The sequence below is a fragment of the Fusarium verticillioides genome, chromosome 1 (assembly GCF_000149555.1).
Source record: "Fusarium verticillioides 7600 chromosome 1, whole genome shotgun sequence".
NCBI lineage: Eukaryota > Fungi > Ascomycota > Sordariomycetes > Hypocreales > Nectriaceae > Fusarium > Fusarium verticillioides.
The window spans coordinates 5,660,270-5,684,344 of NC_031675.1; the positions used below are offsets into that span (position 1 = coordinate 5,660,270).

The 24,075-nt window shown below is 51.2% G+C and overlaps 8 protein-coding genes across 10 annotated transcripts; 5 read left to right on the forward strand and 3 right to left on the reverse strand.

Annotated features, from left to right (window-relative positions):
• The first annotated feature begins 51 nt into the window (after positions 1-51).
• On the forward strand, positions 52-1,811 carry FVEG_00213 (hypothetical protein). The gene has a single exon (XM_018886645.1). The coding sequence runs from the start codon at positions 149-151 to the stop codon at positions 1,766-1,768; it is 1,620 nt and encodes a 539-aa protein (XP_018742238.1). The 5' UTR covers positions 52-148; the 3' UTR covers positions 1,769-1,811.
• Positions 1,812-1,844: 33 nt separating this feature from the next.
• Positions 1,845-5,514, reverse strand: FVEG_14607 (hypothetical protein). The gene has a single exon (XM_018903541.1). It carries the CDS (start codon positions 5,179-5,181, stop codon positions 2,089-2,091), a length of 3,093 nt encoding a protein of 1,030 aa, XP_018742237.1. The 5' UTR covers positions 5,182-5,514; the 3' UTR covers positions 1,845-2,088.
• Positions 5,515-5,569: 55 nt separating this feature from the next.
• FVEG_00212 (cerevisin) lies at positions 5,570-7,719 on the reverse strand. Its single transcript, XM_018886644.1, has 2 exons — positions 7,082-7,719; positions 5,570-7,030 (listed from the first exon to the last, which is right to left on the reverse strand). The coding sequence occupies exons 1-2, from the start codon at positions 7,445-7,447 to the stop codon at positions 5,801-5,803; spliced, it is 1,596 nt and encodes a 531-aa protein (XP_018742236.1). The 5' UTR covers positions 7,448-7,719; the 3' UTR covers positions 5,570-5,800.
• Positions 7,720-8,916: 1,197 nt separating this feature from the next.
• On the forward strand, positions 8,917-9,057 carry FVEG_00211 (hypothetical protein; the record flags this gene model as incomplete). Its single annotated transcript, XM_018886643.1, has 1 exon — positions 8,917-9,057. The coding sequence occupies one exon, from the start codon at positions 8,917-8,919 to the stop codon at positions 9,055-9,057; it is 141 nt and encodes a 46-aa protein (XP_018742235.1).
• Positions 9,058-10,103: 1,046 nt separating this feature from the next.
• FVEG_14606 (hypothetical protein) lies at positions 10,104-18,836 on the forward strand. Of its 2 annotated transcripts, XM_018903540.1 has the most exons (6): positions 10,104-13,027; positions 13,077-13,474; positions 13,520-17,435; positions 17,486-17,643; positions 17,695-18,381; positions 18,432-18,836. In XM_018903540.1, the coding sequence occupies exons 1-6, from the start codon at positions 10,441-10,443 to the stop codon at positions 18,462-18,464; spliced, it is 7,779 nt and encodes a 2,592-aa protein (XP_018742234.1). In that variant the 5' UTR covers positions 10,104-10,440; the 3' UTR covers positions 18,465-18,836. The 2 variants fall into 2 exon arrangements, with proteins under 2 accessions (XP_018742234.1, XP_018742233.1); XM_018903539.1 differs by having other exon boundaries at positions 10,277-13,027; positions 17,486-18,381; positions 18,432-18,757.
• On the reverse strand, positions 17,824-19,275 carry FVEG_00208 (NADH dehydrogenase). 2 transcript variants are annotated; one of them, XM_018886642.1, is made up of 3 exons: positions 19,199-19,275; positions 18,953-19,145; positions 17,824-18,897 (listed from the first exon to the last, which is right to left on the reverse strand). In XM_018886642.1, the coding sequence occupies exons 2-3, from the start codon at positions 19,137-19,139 to the stop codon at positions 18,854-18,856; spliced, it is 231 nt and encodes a 76-aa protein (XP_018742232.1). In that variant the 5' UTR covers positions 19,140-19,145; positions 19,199-19,275; the 3' UTR covers positions 17,824-18,853. The 2 variants fall into 2 exon arrangements, with proteins under 2 accessions (XP_018742232.1, XP_018742231.1); XM_018886641.1 differs by having other exon boundaries at positions 18,953-19,275.
• A 161-nt stretch (positions 19,276-19,436) lies between these two features.
• On the forward strand, positions 19,437-21,213 carry FVEG_00207 (oligosaccharyl transferase complex subunit OST4). Its single transcript, XM_018886640.1, has 4 exons — positions 19,437-19,662; positions 19,711-19,821; positions 19,871-20,568; positions 20,618-21,213. Exons 1-4 carry the CDS (start codon positions 19,521-19,523, stop codon positions 21,041-21,043), a joined length of 1,377 nt encoding a protein of 458 aa, XP_018742230.1. The 5' UTR covers positions 19,437-19,520; the 3' UTR covers positions 21,044-21,213.
• A 1,272-nt stretch (positions 21,214-22,485) lies between these two features.
• FVEG_00206 (pre-mRNA-splicing factor ISY1) lies at positions 22,486-24,004 on the forward strand. The gene is made up of 2 exons (XM_018886639.1): positions 22,486-22,554; positions 22,606-24,004. Exons 1-2 carry the CDS (start codon positions 22,552-22,554, stop codon positions 23,332-23,334), a joined length of 732 nt encoding a protein of 243 aa, XP_018742229.1. The 5' UTR covers positions 22,486-22,551; the 3' UTR covers positions 23,335-24,004.
• The last annotated feature ends 71 nt before the right edge of the window (positions 24,005-24,075 follow it).

The window sequence follows — 24,075 nt, forward strand, 5'->3', positions numbered from 1 at the left end:
ATTCTAAATGCCGAATGCTACCAGACCCGCTTGCGTCATCGCCACCCTCATCACTCACTCACTCACTAACAAGAAACACTCAACGCATCACTTCCCTCACAATCCTCACAACCAACCTCCTCATTCCCTTCTCCTCCTCCCTCAAGAAATGCCACAGTCTCAAAACTCAATCGATCTCGAACTCAACCGCCTCAACTCCCCCTTCTCCGACTCCGACTCCTCCGACCCGGACCTCCCGCTAACCATGGATCCCGTTCCAGCGCCTAAACCGCGCTGGCTCGATCCTCGACCAAGCAGCATCTTCACACGCATCACTACCTCTCTCCAGCCCTTTACACAATACCTCAAACACATTCTCCGTCCGCGCCTAACATTGCGATACGTCGCGTGCTCTGTTATAGGTCTTTACGTGCTTTACTGCTTTGTAACATGGCAGCCGTTCTTCTCGTCGCGATTACCGGCTTATTCGGGTCCGCATGACGTAGGGGCCATTGATCTGGAGATTCCGCTTGAGAAACCGAAGCGTTTATCTGAGACGTTACTAAAGAGTACGAAGAAGCCGGCATTTGAGGTGGAGAGTGTGCTTTTTACGGTGTATTATCCTGCTGTTAAGGGCGCGAGGTCAAAGGGTGCGCTGCATCCTTGGGTGCCGAAACCATTGAGTCTCACAGCGGAGGGGTATGCGCGCGCAGCGGGAGTGAACAACTTCATCATTCGACCTATCTTCACATTTGCGCTATGGGTTCTCGTGGGTAGCATCAAGATTCCCGCCAAAGTCGACGTTCCGCTCTTAGGATCTGACGGGGAGAAGTTTCCAGTCATGGTGTTTTCGCACGGGTCTGTGAGTTCGAGAACGGATTACACGCACTATCTCGGCGAACTCGCCAGTCGGGGCCACGTCATCGCTGCGCTTGAACATCGCGATGGAAGCTGTCCCGGCAGTATGGTCCAGATCAAGAACAAGAGGGACAGGCCTGTGTTTCTCTTGAAGGAGAGCGATCTCATTTCTGAGCCGCCTATCAACGATACGTTGCTCAAGAAAGAGCAGCTTGCTTTTCGCACGGAGGAGATCATGCAGGCTATTCGGGTTTTGAAGGACGTCAATGACGGTAAGGGCAAGGATATCTTCGCCTCCAGCTCTCGGGGCGAAGGCAGCACGTTGGATGGGTGGAAGGATCGCTTGGACTTTAAGCACCTCACCATCAACGGCCATTCCTACGGCGCAACAGGTGCTCTCCAAGCTCTCAAGACAGCCAACACGACCGCTGCAAATCCCGCCATCGGCGGTATCGCTCTCGACCCCGGAAAATCCAGCGGTCAGCTCAACACCAACATTCCCGTGCCTCTGCTCGTCGTGCACTCCAACTCGTGGTCCAAGACACACAGCATCTTCTTCGGCCGTCCTCACTTCGACACAGTTCTGGATCTCGTCCGCGGCGTGCGCGACAAAGTTGGTTCAGCATGGTTTCTCACCAGCATCGGAACGGCGCATCCTAGTGTAACCGATGCGCCACTCCTACAGCCATTGCTGCTTAACTTTGCGACTGGCGCTACGGCGGATGTGAAGAAGGCCCTGGGTGAGTATGTCAAAGTCACGATGGACTTTTTGGAGTTTACAAAGACGAGCAAGGAGAATGGGGTGCTGGATGAGGCGGTTACGCATGAGAAGTACGGAGAGTGGGTTAGCAAGGACAGGGAGAAGAGTTTCCCCAAGGAGTATGCCAAGTATTGGGAGGTTCACGTCTGTCCGCTCGACCAGGATAAGTAGACACTAATAGTAATAATACACGTTCTCTTTATTCTCATCTAAGACTCACGTCAGTTGCATTCATGATACCTCAATTGACGGCGTGACCCAAGCGTCCAGCTTCAATTAATGCTATCGGGTGGTGGGATCTCTTCACAATATTGTGGCAACGAGCTTGCAGAAAGACACGTCTTGATACGAAAAAGACCTGCAGTCAATGACTCCTCAGCTAAGATATATACAAGAGTATTAATGACCTGCTGCAGCATAACTGTCCACTCCTTGACTAAACATTACTTTTCTCCTGTCGGATGTACTTCAACAACTCGCACATGTGACCTTCAAAGAAACGCCACCGGTGAACTACCAAATCCACTACTCCTACCGTCTCCTTGGTTCCGCCGGCTACTCAAAAACAGATCCACCATCGTCTTGCTGCCCATCGCTTGAGCATCAGACTCTCGGTCCCTCAACTTGTCTCCCTGCTGCCTCTCTGCTGCCTGAGGTCTGATCGGATACTTCAAGCCAAAGTCTCCTCGAAGCGCAGGTGATCCGGTTCTGGGAGGTCGGGCACGAACCCCAGGGCTTGACTTGGTTGGAGAGGCCTGCCAACCAGTCACTCGTGTCCGGGACCGTCTCTTATTGATAGACTCCTCCGGGGTCGAATTGAGACGTCCTATTGTATTTAGTGATCGCATACGCGGCATTTCCTTCACCAATCCTGCATCTGGGATGTATCCTCTCGAACCGACACTTGGCAGAGATGGCACCGCTCGCAACGTGCTCCTGGGCGGTATAGATGGGGGCCGCCCCTTGGTATAAGTATTGGCTTTGTAACTCGGTGCTGCATTCTCGTCATACCCTATCAAGACTTGCCGCGTTGATCGCGTCGGGCTGCCTCCTCCTTGAAAGATTTGTGCATTACCCTTGACGTTGCTCAGAGGGCTGCGATTCGGTGTCCCATCCTTCGTAGGTGTGAAATGCTCAGGTGTTGAACCTATAGAAGCGTGTTCTCTAACGTGACCCAGTGTTGGAAGTACGTCATTCCATTTCTCTCGCTTGCTGGGTGTCAATGGTGCTTCGAGCTGTGACACTTTTGAACTAAGCCAGGTCTTCCATTCTACAGAACTGGCTGTCGATGTATCTCGTTGGTGTTGACGATATGACAGTTGAGCAGGAATCTCTAATGGCGGTACGGGATCATTGTAGATGCAGGTCTCATTCTGTCCCGCGGTGTTCTCCGAAGCTGAAAGCACCGGGTTTGCATCATCACCCACACAAGAGTAAACACTTTCCGCATCTCCCACCTGCAGGTCCTTACCTGAAGATGGGCTACTGTCTTGACGCGTAGGAAGGCACAAGGTCGATAGCGAATGTAGATACCGTGATCCCTGGAAAGCGTCTTGTTCTTCTTCAGAGTTCATCTGGCTTGCCCTGAGAGCACGACGATAAGGACTTGGGGAACGGAACGATTGACAAGAAGGACTTGCGAAAAATGCAGAGCTCCTCTGGGTGATCGTCTTGTGAGGTTCCAGGCCTTGGAGTAGAACACTAGGACGCTCGCTCTCAGAGTGAGTCCTATCATCGCTCCAATCCAATGCATCTGTGTGTTCGACTGTAGATGTGTGGTCGGCTTGGGGCTGGTGCTTGTTCTTGTGCTCGGGGACCTCAGTGGCTGAGCTTGAACTTCGAGAGGAATGATCTTTGTTGTCTCTGAAAATGTTATCATCAGGCCGAACGCACCGAATGGTGGAGCAATCCCATTGTCTATTGATGGATTGGCCATTACTATCTCCGATGTTCGTTACTCTAGACTTGACTGAGCCTGGTTGAGACTGCAGGACCCTATCCGTTGGCTCCTTGCGTGCGAGTCGCTCCATAAGGGCTGAGTAGACTCGTTCGCTGTCAACCGACATGTCTGCAATCATGTCTCTAGTTTGCTGCTCCAGATATTCGATCGATCGAGCTGATGACGGAATATGCGTACCATTCTCTTTAATCACAGAGAGGCGCTGCCTCTCCCAGTCTCCAGTAGTCCCATGGCTTGTCACTGTATTTGTCATCGAGTTCGTCCAGCTGGTGACACGAGACTTGTCATCAGGAATATGCTGGTCGCCGTCTCCAAAGCTTTCAACGCTACCCTTGCGAGACCTGAGCTGCTGGTTGGACGGTACGTCGTGCAAAGAAGGAACATGCGATGTAACATGAAACATAGAGGCTTCTTCGGTCGCTTCAACGTCCCTGTTGTGCAAGCAACTTTCTGCATCCGAATCCTTCTCCGCCGCGACTTGTTCGAGTTCATGCTTGTCTGAGTCCTCGGAACTCTTTCCTTTGCCAAAAAGCCCCCGCAGTCGTGATCTGAGCCCGTGAGACACTTTGCGCGCCGTCTTTCGGATGCCTCTCTGCTTTGAAGCGGAGATGGTGGAAAGGGCCGAGACTGCTGTGTGGTTGCTGCTATTGCGCGTCGACTTTCGGAAGGGAGAATTTTCGCTTTGTGTGTGCTTTGGGCGTAGCAAAGTAGGCGATTGGCTCTTTTTGGCATCTTGTTCCTGTATCTGTCGAAATTTCTCTCTAGCAAGTTGAACTGCCAGATCATGATCATCACCACGACTGCTTGAGCGTGACGCCGCCAGCCGTCGCCGGGTTTTGAGGAAGCTCATTGACGTAGAAGCTCTGAGACTGGCATTGGGGGGCATCGCAGGCTTTAGCTGTTCATTTTCGCTATTCTTAGGTAGACGTCGAGGAACTGGAGGCGGCTGGCGAGTCCTTGCAGACCAGGTCTTGCTAGAAATTGTCCCTGTCTCTGCATGCGAGGATGTCACCATTGACCGGGACTTCCTGACCTTTTTGTAGGTTGCAGCCATCGAAGCAGCATCTTCTTCTGGGTGGTAACACGAGTCGGGTGGCTGCAGTGTCTCTAGGTAACGTCGGGTAAGGGAGAAGTTATCTGGTCGTTCGTCTTGGAACGATAGCGTGGGTGAGGGTCTGGCGTTTGCGTTCCCGAAAGCATGGATCGCGGAAGTTGCTTTTGTCGGAGAATCTCTTCCACCATTCGCTCTGGGTGCAAAATTCCTGCGTGGATGAGCTAACGGCCCGGTAAAGCGAACGCTTTTCTGTCGAGCGATGTTTGAACTGCCGTGGCCGCTCAGAGCACTGTCAGTCCGCTCCAGGCTGTGTCTGATGACGCTGCCAGTGCCATCACTCCTGTCGGGATAGAAGCTCGCAGGGTCCCGTGGAAATAGCATTCCCTCACTACTGTCTCTTTCTTGAGCTCGTTGATACGACAATACAGCAGCAATGTTGGCATCTCGTTCAGCCCTGGCAGGGTTGATGGATTCGAGATCGCGGATGGGACTGCGGGCGACAGAATTGGTGGATTTGCTTCGACTCAGTGGACGGCGATTCTTCTTTCGAGAGCTGTTACGTCGCAGCATCTCTCATAAATGTCTGGATTTGCTTGCAACTGCAAATAAGAGTTGGGTATGAATGAAGGCTGATCGTAGACTCGAAAACAACAATATGAAGGATAGAGTGATGCCTTGTTGGTGATGGCACCAAGTGAACAGAACCAAAGTCAGACATGGCAAAGAATGACTCAACACACTTGAGGTAGGCATGAGGAAGGAAGGAACGGGAGTGCTGTTGTACCATTCGAAGATGGAAGGAACTATTCGCAGGTGAGCAACAGCGAAGGAACGTTAGCTCTGGCACAAGCATCTCCACCAAGGCACCTACCTACCTACCTTCAAGTGCCCGCCTTATCGGCGGTAGTCAGATAGAGATAGAACACAGCATTCACATGAACAGCATAAAGACATCAAGTTGGGAAAAGATTAATCTTGTAATAAGGAGATGTATTGTAATAAGCAAGCCTAAATCTAGCCTGCCCCATGGACTAACCCATGCATTCAAGCGCACAATGTGATGACAACTGGTCATCAAGAAGAGCAAGCGCCCCTATCAATGTCATGTAACCCAAACCAAAAGACCCATAACAATCCGTAATCCCAACATAATGTGTACCCAATGCACCCAGTGATAAGATTATAGATCTTACAGGTTGAGCTCCTCAAGGAACTGCTCAAGCTCCTCATCGACGAGCTCGTGGATCTTCTTGGAGAACTTCTCGGCCTTGGAGCCAAGCTCCTTGGCACCAGTGGTCAGCTTGCCAGAGACGAGGTTGACCTCCTGCTCGACAGCGTGCTTGATCTCCTCGACGCGAGAAGAGGGAGCAGCCTTGACCTTGTAGCTACCAGCCTCGACAATCTTCTTGTAGTCGCTGCAGCCACCGCCGTTCCAGGCGAGCAGGTTGGGAGTGTCGGAGGGAATGTCGGAGAGAGCATCCTCAGTGGCGACGGAGATGAGGTTCTCCTTCAGCTTCTTGGGGGTGATGGAAGCAAGGGCGTACTCGGAGTCCTCAGCGGGCTGAAGAGAGAGATAGTAGGCGAGGAGACCAGCAATATGGGGAGAGGCCATGGAGGTACCAGAGATGGTGTTGACGGCATACTTGGAGCCGATCCAGGTGGACATAATGTTCAGACCGGGGGCGAAGATGTCAGTGCACTTTCCGTAGTTGGAGAAGTAGGCACGGCTGTCATCGAGAGCAGAGGCACCGACGGTGACGGGCTCAGAGGCGGCAGCGGGGGAGTAGTTGCAGGCATCAGCGTTGTCGTTGCCAGCGGCGACAGCAAAGTGAATACCAGTGCGGACAGCGGCGTTGACGGCGGCATCGAGAGCCTGGGTCTTACCACCACCAAGAGACATGTTGGCGACAGAGCCCTTGAAGCCCTTGCGCTTGCCGTCCTTGGCCTTCTTCTTCTGCTCGAGATGGCTGGTGGCAGCGAACTCGACACCCTTGACAACGTCGGACATGGATCCAGAGCCGTTAGATCGGAGGACCTTGACGGCATAGACGTTGGCCTTCTTGGCAACACCGTACTTCTTACCGGCGACAGTACCGGAGCAGTGAGTACCGTGACCGTTGCCATCCTCATCGGCATCGCCAGAGGGAATGGTCTTACCCCAGTGGGCACGACCCTCGAAGTCAACGTGGTCAACGTTGGTACCAGTGTCAACAATGTAGGCATCGACACCCTCGCCACCATCGGAAGAGTAGAGGTACTTGTTGAAGGTACCGAAGTTGAGGGTGTTGCGGTGGGAGATACGGGCAAGACCCCAAGGAGCCTGTCGCTCGGTCTCGCCGTCGCACTTGTCCTCAGTAATCATGTTCTGGGAAACAGGGACCATGGTGTGGACAATAGTGTCTCGCTCAATGAACTCGACCTGCCTGTTGTTAGCTTCTAATGATCATGAGGCATAATCGGAGATACTTACGTCAGGGTGGTTTCGGACCTTCTCGATCATGGACTCGTCAAAGTGGCCGGCATAGCCCTTGAAGGCATCACCGATGTCAAAGGTGTGCTTCAAGCCAGAGAAGGTCTTGTCTGTGAAAGGAATGGAGCGCTTTCGCAGCTCGAGGCGCTCAGTCTCGCCCTGCTTGTGTGTGTCCTGAACCCACATGTGATGGTCGCTGGCAGCGGCATGATCAACATGGTCCTTGAACTTGATGATGTACGAGTCTGGGATGGTCTCGGCATCGATGGAGCTGAGGATGGGAGCGGCCTTGTCGTGGACGGTGCCGACGCTGAAGGAGGCAGCGCTGGCGACAGCCGCCATAGAGAGGGTGAGAGCGGACTTCATGGTGACGAAAGGCGCAATGACGAAGCTGAAGCGGCAAAGCTTGTGTTTGGTCTACCTGCGACTCAAAGACAGAAAACAAATGGACAAATTGATGCCCTCGACCGTCTGAATAGATGGAATCAGACGAGATCGATACTTCTAAGGATGGGGAGAGAGATGATGGATATGGATGAGATGATGAAAGGAAGAAGAAGCGATGGCGGCAGCACCTGGGGTAGATAAGCAAAGCACGAGCAGCGTGCGACAGCTCCAGTGTTGCCTCAGCGGGCCTGGGGGACCCGGCAGGAGGGTGTGACGCATCCATCTCTAGGATGGGCGATAACACAGTGGCTGAGGACCGAATATAGTTTAGCGCATGTGCTAGAAGACCAATGGCCGTCACCGAGGCAATGCGATAACGGCACCTGTTTGAGCCAGGTACCTCCTTAGCTCTCATGACGGACAGTGTGAGAGTTTGACCATGCACTGAGTTCAGAAGGCCGAGGCGGGCTACAGTTCAGCCGCCTTGACCCGAGGAATGGTCATGATGAAGATGAGGAGCCTGTTATGGACGTTTCTACTGATAGTCAAGGAGGCACAGTGATTATTCGACTATCCATACACCGCTTCTGATCGTTTGAGAGTCAACTGATGGCGAGTGGTTGCCTCATGTTGACGAAGGCTGACAACCCGGTCGTGTTTGTCCGCCTCGTTTCGAGTCATGGCTCATGGATAGGCTCTCGGTAACGGGAGCGAACACGGCATTACTGTACTGAAGGTTGAGAGCAAGATTTACTTCTCGTGCAAGCTTATTCGTTGATGGTTCAACCTTTTCATCAAACTTCACAAGTTAGAAATATGTCCTTTCCATTATATTCCCGACGTATCTTCATCTCAACGGGGTATTCGCTCCTCGAGGCTGATCCATTACAGTTACTCAGCCATAAACAGATACAGTTCATCATGAATACGCAAGCTCTCTCACACTGTGCTACCTCAGGCAGATCAAAGTATCCTGCTCGCGCCGAAACCAAGATCCACCCAGACAGGGTGAGCTTCAACAAGTCAGGTACCTTCCAGTTTGCGGTGTTTGCAGCCAAAAGCAGGTGTCTCTCTACCCAGTGCTAAAACGCAGAATGCGGGGAGCGCCTTGGCTCCGATTGGCCCCCACTGACCTAATCCGCCTGATCCATCGAGTCAGACGACGTCCCTGGCACGTGCCCAGTGTAGCATGCCCATGTCTCAATTCGACTCTCAAGCGCTGTTCGCTCCAAGCTAGCAAGCCAACGCCAGCAGCGCCTCACCATCCCAGTCCGTTCGCAGGGTTAAAAGTGACCTTTTGTCTTGGGGAGGTTCGATTCCTTGGAAAGACAACACGGCAGAGCAAACATCATGATTCACTATGCGAAATTGATAAGCTATTTCACGGTTCTCACCAGGCACCCAGAACATCCGGGGCTTAACGTTGGCCAGTGCTTTGCTCTCTGTCAATGTACGCCAGGCACCTTGAGCTCCAAGCTCGGGTGAGGTACATACGCATGCGTAGCGCGTCTGCATCTAGTAGAGAGCTCTCAGGGAGCTCTCCACTCTCCAGTATCGGCAGCGATTTGTTATCTTGCCGGCTCAGATAACGCCATTAAACAGCACTTGTAGCTCATTCTGGACGTCGGACGACCGAGCTACTCAACAAATTGCCTGTTTATCAACTCTTATTCAGTAGATAAGGTGATTCCTACCTGTTTGAGATAAGGATTAACGGATCTCGGAACATCTCTGGTTTCAAATGTCCATGATCGACAAAGCTCCTGATTTATTTATGATGAGGTTTAGCTAAAATTGTAAATAACAGTATAAGTTTGGTGAATTGAGTTAATACTTAGGCGAAAGCAACACCGAAGTCAGAGACCTTATTTATTAAAATCGGCGGTGTCTTTTCAAGTGTCCACGGTTCTACAGCCCGCCATGCTTATAGATGCATGCACCTTGGAGCTGAACAGCAAGACCCTGATTCGAGGCCAATGTCGTATTCGAGGCATGTTGCCTATCTGTGAAAGCCATGTTAATTGATATGGACATTCATAGACACAATCTGTAGCTGCGCGGTGTGTTTTCCTAAACTTCCTGATGTAAACTGAATCCACAGTAGTCTCGATTTCGGAGCATTTTCCATTTGACAAGCATCCATCTAGGTTGGATATGCGTATGCAAGACCGATCATCAAAGTGACCACAAAGACCGTGATTTACACAAAATTGACAAATATACGCACTTCCGTATCTCAGTCTTACTGGAAACAAAGAAAGCAGAACAGTGGTTACACAATTCGTGGCATCTGCATGACATGCAATATGTTCGTATAAGCTACCCTGAACCAAAACCAAATATCGACGTCACCGAGACATGGCGTTTCAAACAAGGCAATGTCTCGAGTATTAACACCACTATTAAACCAAAAATCGCGATGAGTGAACAGATGTAGTTGATCTTCTCCAAAACCACCCATTCAAAACCTCCTCCTCATGCAGGTGTGGAGGTTTCCATCAGGTGCACGCGTTCATGTCACTCCAACACCGTGACTCGAGCTTCGTCAGCTCAGGCGATCCGCCCAAAAGTAGTGGCACTGCATTGAGAGTGAGGGGCCGCCTCGCCACAGCCAAGCCACACCTCCAAGGCTGACCCCGAGTTACAGTATTGAGCACAGGTAGTTCAGGCTCCAGTCGTGACCGTTTGTTTCAAGACACCGTCGCTAATTTTCAGCTTCAGAGTCTGTTTGACGAGTTCGAGCCCCGATACCTCCCGCCGATCTTCCTCAGGAACCGCCGAGCCCCGTGGTCGTGTTTTGTGCGCTGTCCTCCCCTACCAGAGAGCTTCATGCGCCCCGCGCCGGTAGCTCCAACAAGTTCTAAATCTTACTCTTCGATGCCTACGACGACTGATAACGGCCTGGACCCTTGAAGGGCTCAGGGGGGAAAAGGTTGCTTCTGGAATGAACCCGTGATTAAACAAACTACACAATGGCCTCAATACCAAGAAGATACCGGTCGTCCACCTCGGCCTCGAACCCTCCCAATAGCAAGTCCTTCGAGATAATAAAGGGCTTGCTCGAAGCTCTGAACCTCGATACGACTCTACACAAACAAGACGGATATCCTCAAATACCGCCATTGTTACGGAAACTCCGACATATTATACAGCATATTTCTGCGACGCACTCGCCCGTTCTTCAAGATGACTTTCGACATGCCGACGGCTTCCAAACCATTCTTAACCTGCTGCGAGCCTTCTCTGGCTATTACGACCCCGATAAGCGAAGCGATGCGGACATGCTTGCTTTGTTTAAGCTGTTAGGAGACTGTCTCAACCTGCTCTCGGGGGCGCTGCGTGGACACTCAGGGAACCGACGGTTTTTTCGATATCGAGTCGAGGGAGGCGGCTGGGAGGCTTTAGAACAAGTTATCGCAAGCATAGGACTCGGCGGCGCTGAGCCTGATGCCTGGATAAGCTGTCATGTCTTTGGCAAGCTGCTCGCCTTTTCCCTCGACGACGAAGCACTCGATCTTCTATGCCAATCAATCGCAAAATCACTACGACCCGACGACAATAATTCCCTAAAAGAAGAAGAGGATGATAGCGCCGAAGAACAATGGGATCTTGTACTGGCTAAATCTGCCGAAAATATTACACCTGGTGTGAAGGAGGTTGTCAATGCCAAGACCATAATACGACATCCTGAAATTCTGAGAGCAGTCGTCAGCTTCTGGATGGCCATTCCCCGGATGAAAGATGGCCTCGCAAACCCCGCTTCACTTCTCGTCTTGGAGACAATGCACAATATTATCGCGGTTTCTATATATAATCGGGCTGCCGTCCATTCGACGGGTGCCTTGTCGCAATTCCTACGGGTGGCCTTCAATGCCGATTCAGCACTGAGCCCACCCGAACGAGAGAAGGTTCTGGGGATATGCAGAATGCTCATGTTTTTGGGTGTGAATGAACCTGCAGATACACAATTCCTCTTATCAAGGCCTGGGTCTGAAGCGTCCGAGTTCTGCTTACAGATGACATCGAAACATTCCGGCCCCCCATTCTTCCAATTCGACCTCTCATTACACGGCCATTCGTCCCTTGAGTTGTCGAGTCTTGGTCGATCGTTCCCACCGCAGTCTAGTGCAGGTTACACATTTACAGCGTGGATTCGAGTAGACAGCTTCGATCCTACTGCACACACAACAATATTTGGTGTCTTTGATTCCACACAAGCATGTTTTCTGCTGATGTATCTTGAGAGAGATACTCACAACTTTATCCTTCAGACATCTGTTACCTCCAACAAACCCAGTGTCAGGTTCAAATCTGTTTCATTCAAGGAGAAGAAATGGTACCACATTGCTATTGTGCATCGCCGACCAAAGGCATTAGTTACTAGCAAGGCGTCACTCTACGTGAACGGTGAATTCTCAGAACAAATTCGCTGCAACTACCCCCATCTTCCACCTTTGTCAAATGGTGCCCATGATAGCTTTGCCTCATTCAACTCGAATCAGAACAAGACGAATCCAGTGCAAGCGTTTATCGGTACGCCAAAAGACCTTTCGAACCAAATAGGCCCCGGACTTGTGTTCTCGCGCTGGTCACTTGCTTCGGCACATCTGTTTGAAGATGCTTTGAGTGATGACTTTTTGGCAGTCCACTATGGCCTTGGGCCGCGATACCAGGGCAACTTCCAGGATAGCTTAGGAGGCTTTCAGACCTACGAGGCATCAGCCACCTTGGGACTCAGAAACGAGATCGCACATCCTGGGAAGGGCGAGACCTCGGACATCATAAGAGCTGTCCGCGAGAAAGCTGGCTCGTTACTACCCGAATCCAAGATTCTCCTCAGCATTCTACCTTCAGCCACGTTCCCAGAAAATGTGCAATTCTATGACACAGGACTATTGAGGTCATTGCCGCGAAACTGTGCTCGCAATCTCTTCCGGGCATCAAACCAGGAGGGTGCTCCCCTAGCCATCAACTGTGCCGTGCCAAGTCTTCCGGACTCCTTGTTCAGAGTTCAAGGTCTCCTACAATTCCGAGGCAGTCCTATCGTCGCCGTGCCATCTTACTTGGACGAGAACCTGTGGCGACTTGCTGGTTTCACCCCACTGGCCTTGAAACTGTTTGAGCGAGCATCGTCAATAGAAGAGACAGTGAGATCGGCAGAAATGTTGTTTTACTGCATTCGACAAAGCTGGAGGAACAGTGAAGCAATCGAGAAGGATAATGGGTACGGCATTTTGGCGATGCTTCTCCGCGTCAAGCTGGGCTATGACCGCAGCAGCGGCGACTCAACTGTCACTCGACTCCAGGTTTCTAACGAGGACCGCGATCGGCTGGCGTTTCAACTACTGAGTCTCATCCTTGGCTTCGTTGGATATAACCACACAGAGCCCATGGAGTCCTTCATCATCAACCCCCTTGCTTATCGCATCCTGCTCATCGACCTTGACATCTGGAGAAAGTCGGCGCCTCGAATCCAAGAGCTTTACTATAAACAGTTTGTGACATTTGCAGTTAAGAGCAAGTATCACGAATTTAATAGTCGAAGGCTGATAAGGATGAGTATGTTTCATCATGCCTACACTTTGCAACTCATGCTAATCATCCTCAGGAATTGTCAAGAGGTTGCTCGATGCCATGAAAGGAGAGGTCGTATCAGAAGACACGATATCTCACTTCATGGGTGCTTTCGAAGTCCTTGTTGCGTCCAACTTTAGCCAAGAGGTCATGCGATCGCTGTCGCTTTTCATCACATACGCCTTCCACTCACAACCTTCATCCTTACCACGAACTCCACGTCCTCTTTCAGCTATCTCTAGATCAAGCACTCCAGTCCCACGAAGGCGAGGCACACCGACTGATCCCACCGCAGCTGCGGTTGCATCTGGTTTGAAGTTCTTGACCAAGAAGCAGCTTGGTGTCAAGGTTCTCAGCATGTACTCGCGCATTCTGTGTGAAAAGGGCAACACAACGCACATCAAGAAGTTTGCACGAACTGTGACAAATAAGGTGAGAGCGAGTATATCTTGTGTGTTTCTTTGCTAATTTTCGTAGTGGCTCCTTTACCTGTTGGCTGAAGACGATCCGGAAGTCGTTGTCCATGGTTGCAAGATCCTGGCTCGTCTTCTGGTCACCCACGGCTCGAACTATACCTCAAAATTCGCTGGAAAGTCGGGAGGCTTCATCATCATGTCGAATAGACTCAAGCGATTTTGGGATATGCCAACTCTGTGGCCCATTTGCTTTAGTATCCTGTTTGGCTACGATGTGGCCGAGATCAACTTTGACAGAAATTTCGACTTCTTCAGCCTGTTGGAGACATTCGGCAAGCGAAAGGTCGTATACCCCGACTCATTGTCCGTTATTACTGCAATGCTGCAGCATGGTCTGAAGGATGTGATGAGACATCAGGATGATCCAGACTCGCCGGCAACTCATATAGACCCAGCTTTCGCGCTTAAGAAGCACGCATCGTCTACTGAACTACGCCCACGAGCGAGCTCCATGAACTTGGCCACTGCCCTTGAGACGCGCTCCAACTTCTCGCGAGACAGTGAGCGAATTGCAAGCTATGCCAGTGTTCTACATACCGTTATTCGCTTCCTGTCGGATCTCCATGCACGGTCAACGGAATTCAGGGACTTTGCCCTGAACTCGGAGTGGGTGAGACTGTTGCTCTCAGCACTCTACCCAGTTATTGTTAGCGCCGATGCGGTGACGCCTGAAACCGAGCTGAACTCTGGCGATACGGCGTTGACGTTTGAAGGGACTGATGTTATCATCCGCCCGATTAGTGGTAGTGCTTCAAATGCCACGCCTATCGTACGAACGACAAGCGTGGATCCGGTGCCGTCGCCTCAGTCAACACCACCAAAGGGCACACCACTGCGAAGAGCCTCCTCGTTTATCCTACTCACCCAACAAAAGTCACCGGTCGGACCCAGTCCAGCTCGACTGAATCCAGCGCTACCTTCATTGAGATCAGTACCGAGCAAGAAGCCTAGTAGCGATATCTTGGATGGACTCTTAGAGCTGGTGGTGAATGTCTTTATGGATCAGCTTCTCGCACGGAAAGACTTCCCAGGTTTCGGCCTGTTTACTAAAGTTCCTCCTGGGTTCCGTGAACACCAAGCGTACTTTGAGTCTTACATATTGAAGCATGTGACTGCTCAATTGACGAATAATGTTCAGCTCAATCAGAAAGCAATCTGTGAGCCTCGTGTACTGACCAACCTGTCTCGATTCTGCACACACATGTCAGAGGCCATCTTCGAAGGATGGTTCATGAATGGCGCTGAGGCCATGATCGACTTTGTTGGCATGCTTCTCGAATTTCTGCAGCGTCCGGATATCTCGAACCTCAAGAGTGTCCGACTTTGCAGCCAAGCTGTCGCCACAATCCGCAGCTGTCTACTGAGGATCATTCTTCTGAGGCTATCGGATCTTGACAACCAAGGGACCACTTTGGTGGAGGCCAAGCAGTTTATGGACAAGATGGTGTACTGGCAGATGTCAATTCTCGGTTGCTTTACGAGTGAGGATGAGTTCCTTAAACTCTTCTGGTACCAGCTCTACACGAAACTCATTGGCGACAAGATGCCCCTTCGTATTGCGGCAGCTAATTTCTTGCGCATTATCTTGGTGCAGAAGCCAGAGGAATCTGCTACGCTGATCCGTTCTTGCATGTCTCCAGACCAAAAGCAGCTTTCGAAGGACTTTCAGAAGCTGACAGGCGTGGATGACGAGTCATTTGTTGACTGGGTTGATAAGCACCGCCCGTCACTGGACGTCCTATTCTTTGGCGGCATGTCTAAAACATGGGAGGATTTCGTCAGTTCAGAAAACGTACGAACTTCGGAGACAGCCAAAGTTCGTCTCACCAAACGCAAAGATAAGCTTAGATCATTGCATGCGGAGAGCATTAACACAGAGAAGATTCTCATCAGTCATGATATTGGTAATAGCGCTTGGATGAAGAGCATCTACAACTCTGAGTACTTCAAGTATCAGCGACTCATGCAGGACCAACAAGATGACCTAGTATACCTCAGCGCGGCTTACACCAAGATGGAGCGGGATCTTATGAGGCCTGGTGCGGTGTTCAGTGAGGCAGCTACACCCAAGTGGAAGCTTGATCGCACCGAAGGTCGCAATCGAATGAGACTGAGGGTTCTTCCAGATTTCACAATCAGCAAGGATGAGTATCAGCCGAAGAGGAAGGCGAGTGAGGTGCTACAGACTCTTCGGATCAATACGTCGGCCAGCCCAGCTCCTTCGATCCAGGCCTCGGCTGTGACGCCAACGAAACCAAGCGCTGCGTCGGCTTTAGATGGCAATGCTGAGCAGCCTCAATTCACAGAGGAGCCAGAATCTACCGAGCCAGCTGAGCAACCCAGCTCCGGTGTTGCGCCGGAGGATGACTTTGAGCTTGTGGACGATCCCAATGATCCTAACGAGGGAGACGAAGGGTTCGAAGACAAGAACCGCAAAGTGATGCGACGATTGGAGCGTGGAGACCAGGTTCAGTCTGCATACAACGTCTCGCGCATCATTGGTCTGGAAGCATGTGAGGGAATCCTTATAATAGGCAAGGATGCCCTTTACATAATGGACAACGTGTTCCAGTGTGCCAACGGCGACATCGTCAATGTCTGGCAAGCTCCTCCCGAAGAGCGCGACCCTTTCTCTCAGATCGTCACGGACGCTAAGACTTCTGAAAAGCGACAGAACAACAAGGAGCAGGAATCGAGGCACTGGCGATGGCAAGATGTTATCAGCATTTCGAAGCGTCGGTTCCTGTTTCGAGATGTTGCGATTGAGGTGTTTTTCACTGATGGTCGAAGCTATCTCTTGACTACAATCAACCCTGTGGTGCGAGACAACCTGTTCGTGAAAATGCTCAACAAGGCACCTCACACAAGCGGCGCAAACACGCTTCCGAACCCTGAAGATGCCTGGCGCCTGGAGTCTCTCAAGGTCTTTGACGAGTCGCCTCAGGGATTTGGGTCCAAGTTTGGTACCTTTTTCAACTCCTCGCCTTGGAATCCACTCCTTAAGAAATGGCAGAAGGGCGAGATCTCCAATTTTCACTATCTCATGATGGTCAACACCATGGCTGGAAGGACGTTCAATGATCTGACTCAATACCCGGTCTTCCCGTGGGTTCTGGCAGATTATACGAGCGAGGACTTGGATCTCGATGATCCCAACACTTTCCGCGATTTGTCAAAGCCAATGGGTGCCCAGACACCCAACAGAGTGGGAGGCTTTGTTGAGAGTTACAACGCGTTGGCAGAAATTGGAGAGATTCCTTTCCACTATGGTACTCACTACTCTTCTGCCATGATCGTCTCATCATACCTGATCCGTCTACCGCCATTTGTCCAATCGTATATCCTGCTGCAAGGTGGAAGCTTCGACCACGCTGACCGTCTGTTTCAGTCAATCCCAGAAGCCTGGAAATCAGCTTCTTGCAAGAACAAGGCCGATGTGAGAGAACTCATCCCTGAGTTCTACTGTCTCCCTGAATTCTTGACCAACGTCAATGGCTACAACTTTGGCAATCGTGAGAGCAACGGCGTTAAGGTCGACCACGTTGAGCTTCCGCCATGGGCCAAGGGTGACCCGAGGATTTTTATCGCCAAGCACAGGGAAGCACTTGAAAGTCCGTATGTGAGCGAGAACCTGCACCAGTGGATTGATCTAGTATTTGGCTACAAGCAACGAGGTGAAGCAGCTGTGGAAAACCTCAATGTGTTTCATCATCTTTCTTATCGTGGTGCGACAGATCTGGACAGCATCACGGATGCAAAGGAGAGAGCTATTCTTGCAGGTGTGATTCATAACTTTGGACAGACGCCTCATCAAGTGTTTATGAAGTCGCATCCTGCTCGCGAGCACGTCAAAAGTCCAGTCAGGAGACTAGATAGCAGTGTATTTTCGTTGGGCTGTCTACCACATCCACTCCTTGGTAAGAGCTCTGCTTACTTTACCCTCAAACGCCACTAACCAGTTTAACAGAAAGCCATGAAAGGGTAGCTTCACTCATCCACGCTTCCAAACTCGACCGCTTGCTGTGCGCTTCTCCATTCCGTCTCAACTTCCCACCATACGACAAATTCCTTGAATGGGGATACGCAGACAACAGTATTCGCTTCTTCTTCAGCGACAACCGAAAGGTAATGCAGAACCTTGTTCCTCGACCTGGCCACGCTGCTAACCCAACAAAGCCTGCTGGACTCTTTGAGAACCTTCACATCGGCCAGATCTCTTGTGCTTGCCTTGCCGACTCCAAAACCTTGATTACCGCTGGAGAGGACTGTGTTGTTTCGGTATATGCACTGCAGACTTTACCTGGGAAGCCAGTTGAGTTACTGCCGAGGTCTAATCTCTTTGGCCACAAGTCACCTGTCACGACGATTGCAGTCAGCAAAGCGTTCAGCACACTCTTGACTGTTTCTGCAGACGGGCAAGCATTCTTGTGGGATCTGAACAGATTGTCATTCATTCGCAAGCTGCCGTTGGTGCGACCTGTCGAATGTGCACGTATCAACGACATTTCGGGCGAGATTCTTCTCTGCTCTGGACCCAATGTGATACTCTACACACTCAACGGCACACTCCTTCTGGAACAGAACGTCTGTTTCGAGCAGGATGACTATATCCACTCATGTGCCTTTTACGAAGGTGCTGGCAACGAGTGGCTTGACAACTACTTGATCTTCACAGGCCACAAGCGCGGCAGGGTCAACGTCTGGCGACGCAGCATCGTGGGCAGTCGATGGACACTTGAGCTCCTCAGAAAGCTTGACCACGTTGACTATAAGAACGACAAAGGTGCCAACACAGAGGCAGGCATAACGTGCATAAGTCCAATGCCAACATGTGTTTACACAGGAGATGATGACGGTCGAGTTGTAAGTGTCCCCCCTCCCTCAACGATGTTCCCCAAAACTAACAGTTCTAGTACGAATGGAATCTACTAAACAGGGAGAGATAGAGTCTTTCCCTACCGAATCGGACATCAGTTCGATATGACCACCGACATAGCCTCGTATGACTAAAGAGAAGGAGAGTATTCTGTTTTCTGGGCTTCTTGCACATCGCTGCGGCGTTTCCTGCTTCATGTTTATACGCATGTTTAGAAAATCAACGACTCGCGCACATCCTCACGCACAACACACATATATAGGTATCGAAATGTAGACAATCGGCGGATAGATTGATTGTAGAAAAATCGAATTGAAGCGTCAATTGCTGCTGGATCTTCTCGTCCCTATTCTTCCTCTATGATATCCCTTCTCTCTCTCGCATCGGGAAACGCCGTAGTTTGTACAAAGATATGCTCCTCGGAGCCGTGATATTTCCTTCGTCGTTCAATTCGAATGCTTAATCGTCGTAGCCGGTGAGCTGTTTCCTGGGACCAGAGGGGACTGTGGCATGTTAGTCTCGCATTGGGGCATTGGGGTCGAAGAGGAGCAAACGCACTGGGATAGGTCACGGGAACGGGGGGAGCATCGATATCGCCGAAGTAGTGTCGGATCGGAGGAACAATTGGCATGGCGACGGGGCCTGCTGCGCCGATGATGACGGACCAGAAGAGGGCGGGACGCTCGCGGGCTGCCCAGCGGCAGTACTTGAGGGGAGTTTGCCAGAAGAGAGGAGCAGCAGACATGATGGCCTGTATCAATTAGCACAGCAACTAACAATAGCGTATCGGAAGTGAGGCCATACTCAATTGACGATGTGTGTTTGTCGATTCAATCTTGGTGGTGATAATGGTCTGGAGCAACGGTCCAATCGTATCCTCGGAAAAACCAAGCCGCGGGCATCGGATTATTTCCTCACCTCACTTTACAGAACCTTAGCTCTCAGAGGCGCTGCCACAAAAAGGGACTAGCGCATCCGCAGTTTCACATCCCGTCCTCCCCCACTGAAGGCTACGTATCCCTAAGACGCCAACGCAAGCTACCACGGTTCCACTGAGAGCTTCTAACACGCAAGCTGTCCAAACTTGCACCAGACACTATAAACCCACGCAACTCAGAACCACACAATGCGGTCACTCTTGAGCCTTGTGGTCTTTCTCTTCGCGGCGCTGGTTTCGGCCGTGAGCACAACTGGTAATCGCTTACTGGTTATTCTTGATGCGCCCAAGGACAAGGAGGCGTATACTACCTTTTTCCGCGACCTGTCTGGTATGAACCTCAGGATATTGGGGAGATGGTGAAGCTTACAATTGATAGAACGGGGTTATGATATCACGTATGAGACACCAAAGAGCGATGATTTGAAATTGTTCAAGTATGGCGAGAGGACATATGATCATCTTGTCTTCCTCCCCACCAAAATCAAGGGTTCGTCATGTCTTGTTTCTTGAGGCTGTAACTGTACTGACTGGCGCAGGTCTGGGACCCAATCTGACCCCCAATGCCATCGTCGACTTCATCAACGCCGGCGGAAACATCCTCCTGACAATGTCCGCTACCCACAAGGTCCCCGTTACTCTTGTCTCCGTCCTCGACCAACTCGACATTAACATTCCCGCTGAGCGCAACGGCAAGGTCGTCGACCACTTCACCTACGATGCCGTTTCCGCCGCCGAGACACACGACACCCTCGTTCTCGACGCTCCCCGCAACGTCCGTCCCGGTCTGAAGGACTACTTCGAGATTCCCGGCGCATTCATCTCCGTTCCCCACGCCATTGGCCACACCCTTGGTTCAGGACCTCTTCTTACACCCGTTCTCCGAGCGCCCCCTACCGCTTATAGCTACAACCCCAAGGAGCAGGGCGATACTGTCGAGCCTGATGAGTTGTTCGCTGCTGGAAAGCAACTTGCTCTTGTTTCTGTCTTCCAGGCTCGCAACTCTGCGCGCGTCACTGTCGTTGGTGCTGCTGAGATGCTGCAGGACAAGGCGTTTGATACCAAGGTTACTCGACAGGGTGGAAAGGCTATCTTCCCTGCCAACAAGGAGTTTATCACCAATCTGGCTGGCTGGACTTTCCAGGAGCTTGGCGTTTTGCGGGTGAACAAGATTGAGCACCACCTCAAGGGGGATAACGAGACCAACCCTGAGCTGTACCGCATCAAGAACGATGTTGTATGTAGAGACCTCCCCTGACATGATTGACCTCGCTAACAATTGGCAGACCTACAGCATCTCCGTCTCCGAGTACGCCTGGAACGATTGGCAGCCCTTCCACCTCCCTGAGGGTGATCACCTCCAGCTCGAGTTCTCCATGCTGTCCCCTTTCCACCGCATCTCCCTGAAGCCTGTCCATGTCGGCGAGGACGAGACTGTCTACGGCACCGACTTTGTTCTTCCCGACCAGCACGGCATCTTCAACTTCATGGTCAATTACAAGCGACCCTTCCTGACCAACCTCGAGGAGAAGCGAACTGTCAGCGTTCGACACATGGCTCACGACGAGTACCCCCGAAGTTACGTGATCAACGGCGCTTGGCCCGGTCTGACAGGCATCTCAGCGACTATTGTTGGATTCCTGTCGTTCTGCATCGTGTGGATGTACAGCCAGCCTGTAAAGTCGGCTGCTGGCGCTAAGAAGACGCAATAGAGGATGGAGCAATGTACGAGTATTTTTTTGCTGCAACGTCACGATTAAGAGTTCGTGGATCTGTTGTATTGTAGAGTGGGACCAAAAGTGAAATATAGAATGCGCATTTGTTTTCCTACAGCTATTGAAATGTTTACTAGTACCTAACGTGTGTGACTTGAGATACGAAGATGTGATGGCTCCCTCAGATTAGCTCTCTTGGGTTCTCATTGACAACTCGCGGCAGTGGACAAGTAAATGCCCTGCAAACATCCTAGATGATGCCCGCCGCTGTTGCCTGCAAATTTGGCTTTTTGGTCGATTGATCATCACCGGGCAGCAAATTCGTATCTCAAAGCATTCCCTCCATCCCATACGGCTCTTCACCAAGGCCAAGCCTGCTCCGATTGAAAACTATATCATGCGAATCACGAGTGTCTCTATATTCCCAGCAAACGCCTCGAGAAGAGGGTTCGCAAAGGAAGAGAACGACTTCACGCAAAGGGGATTATCGTCATTGCGGCTACTCTAGGCACTTGCGAAGAATACATAAAAAACAAAGGAAATACTCCAAGGTCTGCTCAGATTTCTGTTCTTGATGAGGTACATGTTCGCAACGCAAGTCAGTTTCCCCGAAGGGCATACCGAGCAAGTGAAGTGAATCGCCAACTTTGGAGGGGTGTAAAACAGTTATCATCACCGCAGGCCAAGCCCCCAGGAGCGCAAGTACAGGACGAGAAGAATTGCAAAAACGCCAACGCCAACGCCCGCAAGAAAAGCAACAAAAAAACCCACGTGGTCAAGAGACCACCCAAAAAAGCTCAACAGGAAGGGCAGAAAAGCAAAAGCGGAAAAACAAAGTTAGTACATACATACCGAGTCACTTGACTGAGGGAGGTGGGCGAGTTCGGGGTCGGGGAGGAGGGAGGTGAGGTGAGGTGAAGGCATGGTGTTGAAGGTCGGGCAGGGCGAAGAGTCGGAAAGGTGAAGTGCGAAAAAAGGAAAAGAACAAGACAAAAGAAAAGTCACATTGCGAAGAGAAAAGAAGCTGTCGAGTCAAGCAGTAAGTGTCGATAGCAAGGAGTGCATAGCAAGTTCAAGTCCAAATCGCAAGTCGAGGATGCGAAAGGTTGATGAGGAGAAGAAAAGGCCGGAGGAACTGGGAGAGAAGCCCTCTATTTATACCCGTTCAGAGCGAGGAGTGATTGCGCATTTGGTACGTGGGGGTTTACGCTGAAATTGAGCGTCGTGCGTGGTGGTGACGGCCATCGCCAGCTGCCAGCAGCTGTCAAGATCTCTTAAATCGATGGTGAAGTTCAAGTCGCGCTGCGCTTCGCGTTGGAGAATGGCAAGGCTGTGGGGACGTGCGCAAGCTCACCCTGTGGCGCTGTGGCACAAGTGGAAATTTGGGGCAAGGCTGGTGTGGCTGCGAAAACTTCCGCCGTTGCTGGGTCGAGATCGCCAACTCAGCTTCTACAATTACGTTGGTATCCTCACCTCAATCCCTTTGACGCCGCGCATCCGTCAAAATGGTAAGTTCACACGTCGGTTGAGTCGTGGGTAGCTTCAGCTAATGATTCCAGGCTCGTAACTCGGAAAAAGCTCAGTCTATGCTGTTTCGCTTCCGCGAAGCCCAAGCAGCAGACTTAGGCATCATCGACGCCGGCCGCACACGTCGCCCCAAGCTCATCACCGAAGTGGCAGCCATCCCCGCCTGTGAAAAATGGCGCGGCCAAGTGCTCAAAGAAATCTCGCGGAAGATGTCACGGATCCAGGATCCTATTCTCAGCGACTACCAGATCCGCGATCTCAACGACGAAATCAACAAGCTCATGCGCGAGAAGCACATGTGGGAGATCCAGATACGCAACCTCGGCGGCCCGAACTACATGCGCGGTGGAGGCAAGATCTACGATGAACAAGGACGCGAAATACCCGGCAGCGGAAAAGGGTACAAATACTTCGGCAGGGCGAGAGAACTACCCGGTGTGAAGGAACTGTTTGAAGCAGCGAAGAGCCAGGGTGATGAGAAGCCGCTCGAGGAGAGGCGCGATATGAGGAGGAATGTCGACGCGGCGTATTATGGGTATGCGCCTGATGAGGAGGACGAGGAGATGCTCGCGTACGAGGCGGAGAAGGAGAGGCAGGCGGTTGAGCATCTGCTCAAGACGGGGAGTAAGGATGTGCCGGAGGGGTGGGAGCCACTGCCGGGGGATAGCGGTGATGGGATTACATGGGATTTGCCGACGTTGGAGGAGGTGCAGGAGGAGTTGATCGATCGGAGGAGAAGGAAGCTTTTGGAGCAGTTGTGATATTGTTCTCCGTGTGTCATCGGAGAGGAGAGGGACAGGAAGTTGTATTGTATTGTTGGTTGTTGGATCAGTTGGGGCTTCACATTCACGGCGTTCAGGACGGTCACTTATTACAGGCGTATGGGACTCATGATACTTGTCGAAAAAGAACATCTTCTCAATCTTGCATTTCGCCCTTCTTAAGCGACATCACCAACCCTTAACTGAAGCTGTGGATAAGCGGTTATACCGAGCTGTCAGTTATAGCTGTCAACCCGGATATCACAGATTCCGGGTATAGCACGGACGAGATATACATCCACCAAACAAAAACAACAGTTACAGAGTGCATGAACCGCCAAGGGTGTTTTAAGCCCGTCAACGTTACCTGTTTCGTTTCATACACCAATGAACACTAATAATACATCATCCACAATCTCAAGCGAGATTCACACTTGAAAGTCAAAAGAGAAAGGATTTTGTGAAAGAGTGACGATCTTCATTGGTGATAACCCCCCTTGTGACCCCTGTTGTGAGGAGAGACCCCTGAAGGTCCTGAAGCTGACGGTGAAGCGCCACGCAGGTGAGTGCGCAGATGACGCCTTTCTGTCCAGGGGTTAGAAGGATAGATGAGGATTGAGGATGCAGTGGATGATGGATGGTTATCGGATTAAAAAATTGGCATTTCGAGTTTATCTGAATTATTGAATGAAGCGAAATCTCTAAATGATCCATAGAATTCGCATTGCATGGATGGGGCGT

Bases quoted from the DNA above. Each gene is read 5' to 3' on its own strand.
- FVEG_00213 (XM_018886645.1), top strand. From the start codon at position 149: ATGCCACAGTCTCAAAACTCAATCGATCTCGAACTCAACCGCCTCAAC.
- FVEG_14607 (XM_018903541.1), bottom strand. From the start codon at position 5,181: ATGCTGCGACGTAACAGCTCTCGAAAGAAGAATCGCCGTCCACTGAGT.
- FVEG_00212 (XM_018886644.1), bottom strand. From the start codon at position 7,447: ATGAAGTCCGCTCTCACCCTCTCTATGGCGGCTGTCGCCAGCGCTGCC. The intron at 7,031-7,081 runs GTAAGTATCTCC...AACAACAGGCAG, and splicing joins AGGTCCGAAACCACCCTGAC to GTCGAGTTCATTGAGCGAGA.
- FVEG_14606 (XM_018903539.1), top strand. From the start codon at position 10,441: ATGGCCTCAATACCAAGAAGATACCGGTCGTCCACCTCGGCCTCGAAC. The intron at 13,475-13,519 runs GTGAGAGCGAGT...TAATTTTCGTAG, and splicing joins CACGAACTGTGACAAATAAG to TGGCTCCTTTACCTGTTGGC. The intron at 17,436-17,485 runs GTAAGAGCTCTG...CCAGTTTAACAG, and splicing joins TCTACCACATCCACTCCTTG to AAAGCCATGAAAGGGTAGCT.
- FVEG_00208 (XM_018886642.1), bottom strand. From the start codon at position 19,139: ATGTCTGCTGCTCCTCTCTTCTGGCAAACTCCCCTCAAGTACTGCCGC. The intron at 18,898-18,952 runs GTGCGTTTGCTC...AACATGCCACAG, and splicing joins CGTTCCCGTGACCTATCCCA to TCCCCTCTGGTCCCAGGAAA.
- FVEG_00207 (XM_018886640.1), top strand. From the start codon at position 19,521: ATGCGGTCACTCTTGAGCCTTGTGGTCTTTCTCTTCGCGGCGCTGGTT. The intron at 19,663-19,710 runs GTATGAACCTCA...TACAATTGATAG, and splicing joins CTTTTTCCGCGACCTGTCTG to AACGGGGTTATGATATCACG. The intron at 19,822-19,870 runs GTTCGTCATGTC...TGACTGGCGCAG, and splicing joins CCTCCCCACCAAAATCAAGG to GTCTGGGACCCAATCTGACC.